Source organism: Myxozyma melibiosi (genome assembly GCF_037950935.1).
Source record: "Myxozyma melibiosi strain Phaff 52-87 chromosome Unknown BZA70scaffold_6, whole genome shotgun sequence".
NCBI lineage: Eukaryota > Fungi > Ascomycota > Lipomycetes > Lipomycetales > Lipomycetaceae > Myxozyma > Myxozyma melibiosi.
The window spans coordinates 419,614-433,015 of record NW_027042920.1 but is presented as its reverse complement, the minus strand read 5'-3'; the positions used below and the strand labels follow the sequence as shown (position 1 = coordinate 433,015).

Sequence of the window (13,402 nt, the reverse complement as noted above, 5' to 3'; positions counted from 1 at the left end):
TCGAGGTGATGAGCAGCAATCAGAGTTTGCGCTAGTCCGTGAATGGATTAAACACACGTGACTTGAACTCTGCTGCTGCGACGGGCTCCGGCTCTGATATCGAGAGCAGCAGCAGGAAGAGCAGCTACAGCAGAAGAGCATCGACAACAAGAGCAGCTACGCCATGGACGACACTCGGCAGTACATCTCGAGTCTGCACAACTACTCCTCCTGGCTCGCAAGGCGCACCTCGCAGCTGCACTCGCTGCACGAGATCCCGCAGCCGGCGCCGCCGTCGGCCCAGATCCCGCAGGAGCTGCCGACCGCGCAGCTGCTGCCGGAGCTGTTCGAGACCACCCCGTTCGGGCGCAGTCTGACGCCGGAGCAGAAGGAGAACTACTTTCAGCGGGTGGTCACGCTGCAGCATTCGATTCTCGAGCAGCAGCAGGACCGCATGCAGCAGCAGCAGGAGATGCTCGAGAAAATGCGCCGGCGGCCGGACTCGTCGTCTGCCGTCAGTCCGCTCACGGCCGTCTACGCAGATACTCGGGCTGAATTGTCATTATCATCTGCACCTGTTCAGGCGTCACTATCTTCTTCTTCTTCATCTTCATCTGCAGCAGCAACGGCGGTTGAAAAAGAAATAATCTTCATCAACTTTGACGAAAACTCCATGCGGCCAACTAAAAAGGACAAGGACAAGACCCCGGTCTTTGCACCTGTCGACAGCAGCAGCAGCAGAAACAGCAGCAGCAGCAGAAACAGCAGCAGCAGCAGAAACAGCAGCAGCAACAGCAACAGTGACAGCAACACCGACGACCTGCCTCCGCAGCAACTCAGCATCGAGCAACGCCTTCTCAACCACACAAGCACAAAACCAACCACCACCACCACCACCACCAGCCGGAACAACTTCTCATTTCCAACCCCAGACCTTTTCGACCCCTTCTCGCCCTCAACACTCGACCACTCCTTCACCGGCCCCGACTTTGACGCATCCGGCACCATCAACTCCTCAGACGACATCTTTGCCGCGCTCGACGAAGAACAGGCACCCTCGTTCTCTTACGACCTCGAGTATCAGCCGTCGGCGTACCGGCAACCGCAACACACTACCAGCATCGCTCCTTTCTCTCATCCAACATCATCTACTAGCACGGCAACCGCTCCCTCTCCTCTCCCTTCCTCTCGCGCTCATCGACATACACTGACCGAACCGCTCTTCATCGCTCACACGTTCCCACAACCACCGCATCAGATCCGACCGCGTGCGCCACGCACCCGCAACAAGCGACAACGGTCCGCGCTGCTTTCTTCAGCAGCAGAGACAGCAGCCGTGCCTGAGACCCCTGCAGCGTCGACCAAGAGAATTGATCCGGCGTCGAATTTTACTTGCACTCCCCACAACACTACAAAGCACAAGGCAGCAGTCGACAGCACACCCGCGACAAATCCAACCCCGACAAAACCAAACGACAAAAACGAGGCCGAGGACGAGGACGAAGGGTTTGAGGAGGACAGTGAATACTCGTACTCATACAGCGACGGCGCGAGCTACTCTGACGATCTCTCCGAGTCCGAGCCGGACGGTAAACGGCCACAGCCATATCCCGACCCCGACGACGAGAATGATAGACCCGCGAAACGACTCCGGACGGCAGATAACGCGCGCAGTAGAGCAAGAGTAGAAGGCGGAGTAGGCGAGTGCGTGAAGGACGTGGCGATGACTGCCGCGGTGGCGATTGGGACGGTTGCAACTGGCGTTGGGCTGGCGTGGTTTTTGATCGGATGAGGAGGAGTTTGTGAAGCTGGTTATGTCTGTAAATGTAGGAAGTTGTTGTAGGTGTAATTGTTGTGATAATTGCATTTCGAGGTGGTGGTGGCTTGCGTATACGACGAATTGAGACGGGCGTACGCGAAGTCCTCTTCTAAGAGTCCTCTTCTCTGTTCTTTCTTCTATATCTGCGATTCTTATCTACTCTTCTCTCAACTCTTCTCTCAAATACATTCATCTTCTCAATGCCTCTGACAATCCTGCTCACAGGCGGCACAGGCTGCGTCGGCTACGCAGTCACCAAAGCCCTGTTCGCCCACTACGCCGCCTCCAAACCCACCCTCCACATCCTCGACATCGCGACCCCCTCTCCCTCCGCCTCCACCTTCGTCGTCGACGTCGCGCAATACCACACCGCAGACATCACCGACGCCGCCGCCGTCTCGGCGCTCATCGCCTCGCTCGCGCCGGACGTCATCGTGCACTCCGCCGCCGTGATCCCGTCCGCGGCGGGCAAGGCGCGGATGTCGAAGCAGCGGCTTAGGGAGGTTAATGTCGGGGGGACGAGGAACGTGCTCGAGGCGGCGGAGAAGTGCGGGAATGTTAAGGCGGTGGTGTATACGAGCTCGTGTGATGCGGTGAAGCCGGATAGTTGGATGGACTTTGTCAATGCGACGGAGAAGGATACGGCGGACCTTGTCGATGCCGCAAAGTGGGATGGCGACTACGCCCGCACCAAGGTCTTCCTCTCTAGTCTTCATTTCTTTCACTACATCTACTAACAACAGCACCAGGCCGACGCAGAAAAACTCGTCCTCTCTTCCTCCTGGCACTTCAACACCTGCGCGATCCGCACCCACGCCGTCATCGGCACGCACGACCAAAACCTCTTCCCGCTAATCGCAACCTCCCCGCGCAACATCTCGATCGGCTCAGGCAAGAACCTCTACGACTTTACCTCTGCAGACAACGTCGGCCTCGCGCACGTCCTTGCTGTCGACAATTTACTCTCTGCCTCTGCGACCGCGAACAGGCTCGCGTTCTTTGTCACCGACGGCGATCCGCGCCCGTTCCGCGAATTACAGGAAATGATCTGGCGCACCGTCGACTCTTCCTCCTCCTCCTCCTCCTCCTCACCACCATCAACCAGCACAAGCTACACTAAACTCCCCTCCTGGCTCGTCGCCGGCATCCTCCGCTTCATCGCCCTCTTCACCACCCCCGCCGTCTCCGCCGCCGAGATCGGCGACGCCTGCGCGACACGCTACTACGACATCTCGCTCGCAAAGGAGGTTCTTGGATATGTGCCCGGAAAGACGCTGCTTGAATCCATGGCCGACGACTGTCTGTCCTGGCGGGCGCGGATGGCGGAGAACAAGTAGATTGTTGCAGTTCGAGATAAAGATAAGCTGGATGAGATAAGCAGATAAGCGTCATTACATAATTTCTTAATAATTAATTGTTAGTTTTTTTCAGGGGCTGCGAGGTTTCTTTACTTTACTCCATCGTCTAAATTGTAAACAAAACAACAGAAAGGAAGAGATTTCTGCTTCATCAGCCTGATTCTCGCGCAATTGATCAGATTCTCTGCAGTTCCCATGCGCATCGCCTTCATCCACCCTGATCTCGGCATCGGTATGCTCTTCTCCCCTCTCCTCTCCCTCTCCGCTTCTCCAACTGACACGTATTACCCCCCCCAGGTGGCGCCGAGAGACTGGTAGTCGACGCCGCAATCGGCCTGCAAGACCTCGGCCACGCCGTCACGATCTACACCTCCCGCTGCGACCGGACGCACTGCTTCGAAGAGATCTCGAGCGGCCAGCTGGACGTGCAAGTGCGCGGGGACCGGTTCGTGCCGCGCACGGTTCTTGGCCGGTTCGCGATCCTGTGCGCGATCGTGAGGCAGCTCGTGTTGTGCTTTTATCTGCTGCGGTGGAAGAATGCGGAGTTTGATGCGGTGTTTGTGGATCAGTTGAGCTTTTGCGTGCCGCTGCTCAAGTACGGACTCGATCGGCCTGCCATCGCCGCTTCCTCATCCAGATCATCATCCTCCTCCTCATCCTCCTCCTCATCACCCAAACGCACAAAGAAATCCACAAAAATCCTATTCTACTGCCACTTCCCCGATAAGCTCCTCGCCCACCGCACCTCTGCGCTCAAAAAACTCTACCGGATCCCCTTCGACGCCGCAGAGTCGATCTCCACCGCCGCCGCAGACATCATCGTCGTCAACTCCCGCTTCACCCAGGGCGTTTTCCGGCGCGAATTTCCCTCCATCGACCGCATCCCCGACGTCGTCTACCCCTGCGTCTCTGACTCCTCTTCCTCCTCGACGCTCAACGAAGCAGTCTTCAACGTACTCACCGCCTCAGGCCGCAAAATCGCCCTCTCAATCAACCGCTTCGAGCGCAAGAAATCAGTCGACCTCGCCATCCGCGCATACGCCGCCTTACGCTCCAATCGAGACTTTTCAAACTCCGCGCTGGTGATTGCGGGAGGATATGATTTCTCCGTGGCAGAGAACGTGGGATACCTTGCCGAGCTCGAACGGTTGTGCGATAACCTTGCCATCGCGCACCGCACGATTTTCGAGCTCGATACTCACGTCACTGAACTCGCGGACGCGCTCGCGCAATCTGCGTCCTTCTCTTCCTCCTCCTCCTCCTCCGCCCGCGCCGGCGTCGTCATCTTCCTCCCCTCCGTCTCCTCCACAACCCGCACCGCCCTCCTGCGCGCCTCCCGCGCACTCCTGTACACCCCCGAAAACGAGCACTTTGGCATCGTCCCTCTCGAAGCCATGCTCGAGCGCAAACCCGTCCTCGCCGCGACCTCCGGCGGCCCGCTCGAGACCATCGCCGACGGCGTGACCGGGTGGTTGCGCGACGCGCAGGTTACGACTTGGGCGCCGGTGCTGAATTATATCCTGTTTGAGGCGGAGATGAGGGAGTTGAGCGAGATGGGTGAGCGGGGGAGGGGGATGGTGCTCGAGAAGTTTTCGAGGGGGAAGATGGCGGCGACGATCGAGAAATGCTTCCTCGACGCCATCGCAAACGATCCTCTTTCCTACTCCCCTCCCTCCTCCTCCTCCTCCTCCTCCTCACGAACAACAACAACAGCATACACCCCCGACGAAGGCCCCGCGCTCATGCGCTCGCCGCGCAAGCGGGACGCGGCGTGGATCGCGTTTTTGGGCTGGGCGGTGTATTACTGCAAGTACGGCTTCAGCCTGACGATGCCGTCTGCGAGCGAGGCCGTCGTCGGCGGGGCGGTCGTGCTTGTTGTTTATTATGCTTTGTTTTAGCTGTTATGTATGTTTATTGTATGTGTTATATATATACGAGGTATGGGAAGATAGCTCACGTCATCATCCTCTACTTCACCCTCTGTCTGCGCGAGACGACAAAACAAGAAATTAATGCATGTGTGAAATGTATACAGCCCAATAAAACAATACCAGTCATCATCAGCGCACGCCTCAGCACAAAGAAAGTAAGGCAATCAAAGAGTATTATACAATATACCAAAAGCTCAGACGTCTGAGACTATTATTAAAAAGGTAAAAGTCAAAAGGAAAGCCAAAACACCAAGTCAAGGTATTATGAACACCATACTAGCTTTTGTTAATAGTACAGTAAAATAAGCAAAAACGTAAACACCCAGCCTAGACAGACACAAGACCGTCTTCGTCCTCGTCTTGCTCGTCGTCGTCGTCGTCGTCCTCGCCGGCACCAATATCCCTAACCAGCGCCGTATAATCATACACCTCGCCCGCAGGCCCCCGCCCTTCATCCATAAGCGCTCTAAAGTCCGCGCCAACACTACTAGCAGCCTCGCGCCCGATCCGGAAGAAATACCGCTTGAGCGTGCGCACGCCCCGCAGGTAGCCCATATCAGGCAGGTCCGGGAACCGCGGCGGACAGCTCGCGCTCGCGAGCGCAGAGTCCCCCGCCGCTACGCACTGCGCAAAGTCGATTATCCGCAGGTTGATCTTGCGCGTCGTGTTCTCGGCATCGTACATCAGCAGCATGCTGCTGCCGTATAATCTGTAGCCGACCAGACGCCGGATGATCTGCTCGATCTCGTTCAGCTTGCGCAGGATCCGCGGAATATGCCGCAACACCGCCGCGTCCGCCGTGCTCGCCGCGCTCGAATCGGGAGACCACCCGCCTGTCAAAAACTCCCGCAGACAGCTCCGCACCTGCGCGCCGGCCTTCAACTTCCGCCCGTCGTACTTGTCCCGGTATATATAATCCCCCGCGCACGCGTCCCAGACCTGCATGCCGCACACGCGCACGCCGAGCTTGCGCGACGTAGTTGACGCGCATTTTGCAGTCTGCGAGGCCTGCTTGGCGGGTGTCGCGTCGATGCCGTACTGCCGCGTGCCCATCTTCAAGTCGAGCACGCACGGCCGCTGCATGTCCGCTGTAAGGTCTTCGAGCAGCAAGAATCGCTCGATCCGCGTCTTCTTCTTCTTCTGCTTCTTCTTTTTCTTCATCGGCTCGCGGAGCTGTCGGGGTGGTGGTGTTGACACCGCCGTTGCGTCGAGATCGTGCGCGCTCAAAAACGCAGACGGCGCGGCGGATGTCGACGACGACCTTGTCTTTTTAGACGAAGGCGTAGCTATCGCGCCCGGCTCTGGCATCTCGAGGATATCGTCGATCGGAAACAACACGTCAGACTCCTTCGCGGGCCCCGTTCTAGGCGACGCCTCGGCGCTGATCTCGCCGTCGCTGACCGCGGGCCCCGACGGCCCCAGCATCGGCGACGACGAAAGACTGGTCGACGAGCGGTGCCGCCTGCTCTTGTGGTATGACGAGGCCGGCGAGTTTCGTTGCCGCTGCTGCGCGACAGACGAGAACCCGAGCACTTCTTTGAGCACCTGCTCTTGCAGCTTGCGGTTGATTTGCGTGGATCCCGTCGTGGACGGCGGCGAGCCCCAGCTCGACATTGGCGAGCTTGCTGTCTTTGAGCGGGAGTGGGCCGCCATCGGGCTTATGGTGCTTTCGTTGTCGGCGTCGGTGCCGCCGTTGTCGTCGTCGCCGGCGGCGGAGAGTGGCATGAAGTCTGCAGAGTCTTCAGGCGCGGAGGAAGAGTATCTTTTGTAGATTGATTCGGGGATGATGTGTCGGTTGTCGTCGAGTAGAACTTCAGGCATGTATCTCCGTCTTGACGCGGACGAGATCACGACGGGGCTTGAACGTACGTTTGTTGGCGTGTCAGCATTAAGTATACTGTCTTTATTCAGAGACGACGGGCCGTCGTGCGGTTGTTGCTCGCCGAGCTGCTTGAGCTCGTCCTGGCTCAATTCGCGCTGCTCGTCGGACTCCGACTCTGAAGAGGAAGAGTCGACGACATGGCGCACGTTGAGCACGCCGATGTACTTGGGCATGAATTTTAGTAGATCAGAGTGGTTTTCCTCGACGGCTTCGTACCATAGATTCTCACGGCGCGCCATCGCTTTGCAGACTGCTTTGTGAGAGAAGCGGAAGAGCGCGGTGTGACCTCCGACCTATAATATCTATGTCAGTGAGCTATTCTCTGGGTTGATTGGAAGAGTGGAGATACCTGGTGATTGTAAGGAACGAGCTCGATAGCCATCGGCTGCTGGTGCTGAGGCTGCTCGTCTTCAGACGCGGCTTCGCTATCACTGTTATCATGCCTCGGCTGCTGGTGAACGATATACGTAGCCGAGGTGACGTCGTCAGCGGTACTCTGAGGCGCGGACGCAGACGAGGAGGCCGATGGGGCTGTTTTGCTTGTAGCTGTTGTTGAGGGTTCGGACGATGAAGAGGCGGTAGTGGTAGAAGTAGATCCAGGCACTGGGTAATTTGATTTCACAACAGCCTTGAGTTCTGAAGCCACGCTCTCAAGATGCGCTTGCGAGGCACCCGTACTATCATCAACCTGCTGCTGCTGCTGCTGCTGCTGCTGTTCAACCACCTGATCAGCGCCTTTCTTTTCCTTAAACAGCCCCAGCAACTTCGACGCCTTCCTACTCCGCGCGCGACTCGCCGCCGCCGCGTCAGCAGCTGCCTGCGCGTACAGAGTGCGGGACAAGTCGTCTGCGCTGTCGTCGAGCTGCTGCTGCTGCTGATTTGCAAATGCATCGCCGACGGTGCTGCTCGAGCCGCTTTTTCTGTGGCCGACGTCGTCGATCTGGAGGTCTGAAATTCCCTCGTTCGAGATGTCGACTGGTTCCTCTACGGGCGAGATGAACGGGATGTCGTCGGCAGAGGCGGATGCTGGGAGCGAGAAGGCCTGCATGGGGCCCGATCCGCCGATGAAGGAGGCCGAGGAGGTCGAGGAGGAGGAGAGGAGGTGGTGGGGCTGGGAGGTGGAGAGGGAGGAGGAGGAGAGCATGGAGGAGAAGGATGCTGTCCTCGCGCTGGAGCCGGGGATGTGGAGGGACTTGCGGTGGGCGGCGGGGGAGGTCGAGGTGGTGGTCGAGGGGGAGGAGGAGGAGGAGGAGGGAAGAGGACGGGGCCGGACTGGGGATAGATTTGCCGCGGCACGCTCGTCCATGTTCCGGTAGAAGAGGAGGAGAAGAAGAAGAAGAGGATATCTAGACTACAGCACGAGAAGAAGAGAGCAGCGGAGGAGGAGGAGGAGGAGAGGAGGGTGAGTGTTAAGGAGAGGATTGTTTGTCCAGACAAATCCACGAAAGCTCTTCGAGACGACTCACGCCGCCCACGTGGCTTTGCGCTGTGGCGGTGCGCCGCATGTGGCGCGGGGAAACGCGGGCGCCAAGAACAACAACCGCGCTCTCTCTGCTTGTCTACAGCTACAGCTTCTTCATAGTAAGGTCAATTGGGTCATTAAAGGTCATTACATACAAACAGATCAACGCAAAGGGAGATCACAAGACAAGAGAACGGGGTAATAAACGTCAGAACAAAGAATACTACAGGTTGGGTCGAATAAAAGAAAAAAATAATAGTACACAAGTAATATCAACAGCTAAATCCTCTAGTAAAGGACAAAGTTGGCGGTACCGCTGGTAACGGAAACAGTGCAGCCGTTCGATCCACCAGAGAAGACACCGTCGATGTAAGTGCACTCGCCGATGACGGTAGAGCCCTCGGAAGCAACGATCTTGACGTTGAAGTTGGCAGTCGCGTCCGAGTTGGGGTTGGGGATGAGCGAAAGGTAAGCAACGCCGTCGACGTAGCCAGCGCCAAAGTTAAGAGGAGCGTAGTTTCCGACGCCAGACGAAGAGTCTCCCCAGATGCAGCCATCCTCAGCAGAGACACCGGCGTTGTTGACGTAGTACTGAGCAGAGGTCATCTGGCTCTCCCACTGGTAGTAGGTGGCCTCGTTGACAACAGTAAGAGGAACGGTGGCACCAGCCGTGACGACAGTGGGAACGTCCATGTTCTCGGTACCGGGGTAGTCGGTACGGCAGACAGCGACAACGTCGTCAAGCTCGGAAACAACCTGGGCAGAGCTAACACCCCACTCGCAGAGGTAGTCGGTGTCGGTGTTGGTGCGGTAGAGGTATCCGTCAGTGCACTTCAAGCCACCGCGGGACTCGCCGTCGCCGGGCTGCGAAGAGGGCCACTGAGTCTTGGACATACCGGGCTGGCACGCGTACGAGCAGAGGTTGCCGTCACCGCACGAGCTGGCAGTGCCAGAGTTCTCAGCCTCAGAGACCTGGATACCGGTCCAGCCACCAAGATTCATCCAGTCGACAGCAATGACACCCTGGCCAGAGGGGAAGGTGCTGCAGGCAATGGTTCCGTCGACGAAGGCCTGGGTAGGGTCGACGTAGTCGTCGAGAAGGTCGGTGGAGATGGAGTAGGTGGAGGTGGAGGTGGAGGAGGCCGCGGAGGAGGTCTTGGACGCAGCGGACGAGGTCAAGGTGGAGAAGGTGGTCGCGGAGGAGGAGGAGGAGGAGGAGGAAGAAGACGAGGTCGAGGAAGACGACGAGGAGGAGGTGGTGGAGGAAGAGACGACGAACTCGGCGGCGGAAGAGGCGGCCTGGACGGCGATGGCGGCCGAGGTGGTAGCGGCGGCCTCGGCGGTGGAAGAGGTCGGGGCGACGTAGGCAGCGGTGGAGGAGGTCGCGGCAGCGGTGGAGGTAGGCTCGGAAGCGGCGGCGGTGTCAGAGATGACGTTTCCGTTTGCGTCGACGACGACGGTCACGTAGGAGTAGACGTAGTCGACGGCGCGCTTCTCGAGCTCGGCACGACGCTCGGCCTTGGCCTGGCGGGCGTGGTGACGGTGGTGCGCGTGCTGCTCGGGGAGAGCGACGACGGTGGTGAGGGCGGTGAGAAGGAGGGCGGCGGAGGCGAACTTCATGGTGAGTAGGAGTAGTAGTGAGCTAGGTAGCTAGTGGTGGTGTATAGTTGGAGTAGTAGTTGTTGCAGTTGACAGTAGAACTTTTGTGAAGGAGTGAACGGGGCCGGTCGAAAGAGTGAAGACACGACACACCAGAAGATGTTGAAGAAGGAAGAAGGAAGGAAGAAGGAAGGAAGAACGAAGGGGTTTGTTGATGTTGATCGCGATGAGAAGAAGAAGAAGAGAAAGAGGAAGTCGAGGAATGCGCTGACGCCGCCGGTCTTATTATATCAGCTCCTATTCAGCGGGAAAACTTAATTAAAATTGCTCTTGAACTGACTAGGCCCAATCTGGAAGTCTTGCCCTGACCCTGCTCCTGTCTCAACTACGAAACCCACGTGCTGACCCTTCCGCCGGATCGGACCATCCAGCCATCTTCCGCTTCTGTCTTATTCTGGCTGTCTCTACCAGTCAAGTCTGAGTCCAGATCCAGCATCCGGGGTCCTTTGTCTGTGTATATAATACTACTACTGCTGCTGCTATACAGAACCTCAGTGGCGAGTGGCAACTCACCCACTCTCCCTCAGCTGCTGCCCAGGAACAGAACAGCAAACTCTCAGTAAATTTGCGCGGTGTTTACTATTTCCTATTTCGGGCTAGTCCGTTGCCACCGTCGGCCTTTTGCCTGGCAACCGTCTTTCTCTTTAACTCTGTCGCTCTCGCCTCTTGCGGTCTTTTCTTTTGTTCGGAGCAAGTTTTCACGCTCAGAGCAGCTGTTGTAGTTGCCACCGGTGTTGTTGTTCTTCTTCTGGTTTAATCGCTCGTTGTTCTCCGATGCTGCTCTCAATTAAAAGAGAAGAAGAAATTAGAAAAAATAGAGAAAAAAGGAAACCAAACAATCAGCTTCAGTCCACTTGGCGGCTCTTGCAGCTCTCGTCTCCTTACTCATCTCCAACTCATCTCCTTCTAATCATCCTCAGCCCGGTCCAGTCCTGCTCACTCACTGCTCACTGCAGCTCACTGCAGCTCACTGCAGCTCTCGACTCTCATTTAGATCTCAATCTAATTTCCCATCTCAGCTGCTCTTCAATTTCAATATCAAAGCCTCTTTCAGCCATCAATCTCTCCTCACCTCCGGCATCCGTCTGTGCTTCTCTTCTCTAATTACCAATCTCCACAACCTTTTATTCCCTGTTCACTTATTCATTCACTCGTAATTGTAAACGACGCATCTATGTACATCACCGGCCCCACTCCAGCCCAAACCCCTCCTCCCGCCCCTCGTTCTCGCCCACAAACACGTTCCCGTGCTTCATGCATCCCGGGCAATTGCACTCGTCGCTGCACATACACGTCCCTCCCGGCACCGCACACGCCGACGTCAGATACACTGAAAACAAGTTATCCAGCCCGTCCTCGTCCACCTGCTGCTGCGGCTGCTGTTGCAGTAATGTCATATGGTCCGCCAACTCCTTCTGCGACGTCGACAACTGCACTCCCTCTGGCACATACACATCACCATACGTCCCCATCTGCACCCCTTCTCCCCCCGTAAACCCCCCTATCCGGCCCGTAGGATAACTCACGACCCCCGTCCGCGAACTATACCGCGTCAAACTCTCAATCTCCTGCTGGCTCAGCGTCTGCAGACCGCTACCACCACCACTACTACTCACCGCCGCCGCCGCTTGCTGCGCCTGAGAAACAACCCCTGCTGCTTCCTGCATCAGCAGATTATGACTCGCGTACGGTTGCGCCTGCTCCTGCGATGAGGCCTGCAGATACGCTTCCAGCGAATACAGCGCCTCGTCATATGCCACCGTCGGACTCGCGTTCGAATACAGATCCTCGTTCTCGTACTCTCCTCCCGCCTTCATCGTTTCCCGCCCATACTGTGTACCAGCTGCTGCTGCCTGGCTTCCGAGCCCGACCTGTGGCGGATAGTACTCAACAGACTGCACCGCCGGCAGACTCTGCTGCGCCATATCCAGCGTCCGCACAATCGCTGCGCTATCAACATCCGGCTTCAGAACCACCGACCGCAGCTTTATCGGCCGTCTCTGTCCATCTGCCTGCTGCCCGCCGCAGCACGACGCCTCCGCCTTCTCTCCGCAGCACGACGACACCTCATTTCCATCCTCAGACTTGACCGTCGTCGTCGCCGCCGTCGACCGATCCGACGACAGCGACGACGAACTAGACCCAGACCGCTTCAGCTTCACGCCACCTTTCGGCGTAGTCTGGGCCTCAATCTCTTGAATTTCCACACTCGACGGATCGTAAATCACCCGCTGCTTCGTAGCCGTCGTGCCCACAAGCGCACTCCTCTCGTTCTCGTACTCCCGCCGTCCTGTTGTTGATTGTTCTGTTGCGCTCGAGGTTGTTTGTGCGCCGCCGCAGCATGACCCGCTGCCTTGCCGAATCAGCACTACTCGCTGATGCGCGTCTTCGGATGTATCCTGAATCTTCCGTTTCCCACCCTCTCCTTCCTCAATCACCGGCGCAAAAGTACTCCCTGACCGCACTAAACACATATCAGCACAACTCGTTCTCTCCCTCTGTCTCTGATCATAAGTAGATTCATAATTCATACCTTTAGGAAGAATAATAGCCGCCACTCCACACTCGCACGTTCCGTCAGGCAACACCGCCAGCCGGTGATTACACTCCGCAACCGGTCTCCCGCGTCTGCGAACCTGCACCAGCGGTCGCTGGCGGTGCTTGCATGTAGACGACCGGTGTCCGCGGATACAGCGAATACTACCCATCGTTAGTCTTTCTTCCCACAATGAACATCAGAAGAATACACAGCGGCACTTACCACGCGTACTTCTCTCCGTCGACCAGCAGCATCGCTGTGTTGTAGTTGTGTTAAATTATCAAACTTGAAATCCTTAGATATCTCTCGCGCGCAAGCACTGATTCATATTCCTCCTTCTCATTCGCTTCGTCTTGTCGCAATGCCCAAACTTGGCAGGTAGAATCTTCGTATGCAGCAGCAAGAATAGAAATCGCGCGTGGGTGAGCTCAATCAATCGAAAACCTCGCCGCTTGCGATCTCTTCTATGCACAAAATATCGTCTTGTCCCGAGCCAAGACTGCTTCCTCTGCTTCTTTGTACCGCGCGCAGAAAGACAACGCAGAAAGACAAGAGCTGCGCAATCTGTCGTCGTTTGAATACTATCTCAGCTCCCGTTCCTTACTTTCCTTTCCCTTCCGCTTTTATAGACCCAGCAAATGAGGCAGACTGTCGAGAGAAACAACCCAGCTGGAAAAAGAAGAAAAGTCGAACGAGCATATAATAATAATCAGATTGACCTCTCATCGTTCAACCGTCAATATTTATTGCTGTTTATGCCGCTTCTGCGCTGG

At 56.8% G+C, this 13,402-nt stretch overlaps 6 protein-coding genes across 6 annotated transcripts; 3 read left to right on the top strand and 3 right to left on the bottom strand.

Annotated features, from left to right (window-relative positions):
- Positions 1-163: 163 nt before the first annotated feature.
- Positions 164-1,771, top strand: BZA70DRAFT_289740 (uncharacterized protein; the record flags this gene model as incomplete). The annotated part of the gene is made up of 1 exon (XM_064914142.1): positions 164-1,771. The coding sequence occupies one exon, from the start codon at positions 164-166 to the stop codon at positions 1,769-1,771; it is 1,608 nt and encodes a 535-aa protein (XP_064768131.1).
- A 227-nt stretch (positions 1,772-1,998) lies between these two features.
- BZA70DRAFT_289739 (putative hydroxysteroid dehydrogenase) lies at positions 1,999-3,135 on the top strand (the record flags this gene model as incomplete). Its single annotated transcript, XM_064914141.1, has 2 exons — positions 1,999-2,493; positions 2,548-3,135. 2 exons carry the CDS (start codon positions 1,999-2,001, stop codon positions 3,133-3,135), a joined length of 1,083 nt encoding a protein of 360 aa, XP_064768130.1.
- A 73-nt stretch (positions 3,136-3,208) lies between these two features.
- BZA70DRAFT_173251 (alpha-1,3/1,6-mannosyltransferase ALG2) lies at positions 3,209-5,234 on the top strand. The gene is made up of 2 exons (XM_064909875.1): positions 3,209-3,388; positions 3,454-5,234. The coding sequence occupies exons 1-2, from the start codon at positions 3,352-3,354 to the stop codon at positions 5,052-5,054; spliced, it is 1,638 nt and encodes a 545-aa protein (XP_064768129.1). The 5' UTR covers positions 3,209-3,351; the 3' UTR covers positions 5,055-5,234.
- BZA70DRAFT_173252 (uncharacterized protein) lies at positions 5,235-7,573 on the bottom strand. The gene has a single exon (XM_064909876.1). It carries the CDS (start codon positions 7,206-7,208, stop codon positions 5,415-5,417), a length of 1,794 nt encoding a protein of 597 aa, XP_064768128.1. The 5' UTR covers positions 7,209-7,573; the 3' UTR covers positions 5,235-5,414.
- Positions 7,574-8,542: 969 nt separating this feature from the next.
- On the bottom strand, positions 8,543-10,295 carry BZA70DRAFT_279049 (uncharacterized protein). Its single transcript, XM_064912709.1, has one exon. It carries the CDS (start codon positions 10,049-10,051, stop codon positions 8,720-8,722), a length of 1,332 nt encoding a protein of 443 aa, XP_064768127.1. The 5' UTR covers positions 10,052-10,295; the 3' UTR covers positions 8,543-8,719.
- A 976-nt stretch (positions 10,296-11,271) lies between these two features.
- BZA70DRAFT_289735 (uncharacterized protein) lies at positions 11,272-12,883 on the bottom strand (the record flags this gene model as incomplete). The annotated part of the gene is made up of 3 exons (XM_064914140.1): positions 11,272-12,554; positions 12,624-12,790; positions 12,852-12,883. The coding sequence occupies 3 exons, from the start codon at positions 12,881-12,883 to the stop codon at positions 11,272-11,274; spliced, it is 1,482 nt and encodes a 493-aa protein (XP_064768126.1).
- Between the last annotated feature and the right edge of the window lie 519 nt (positions 12,884-13,402).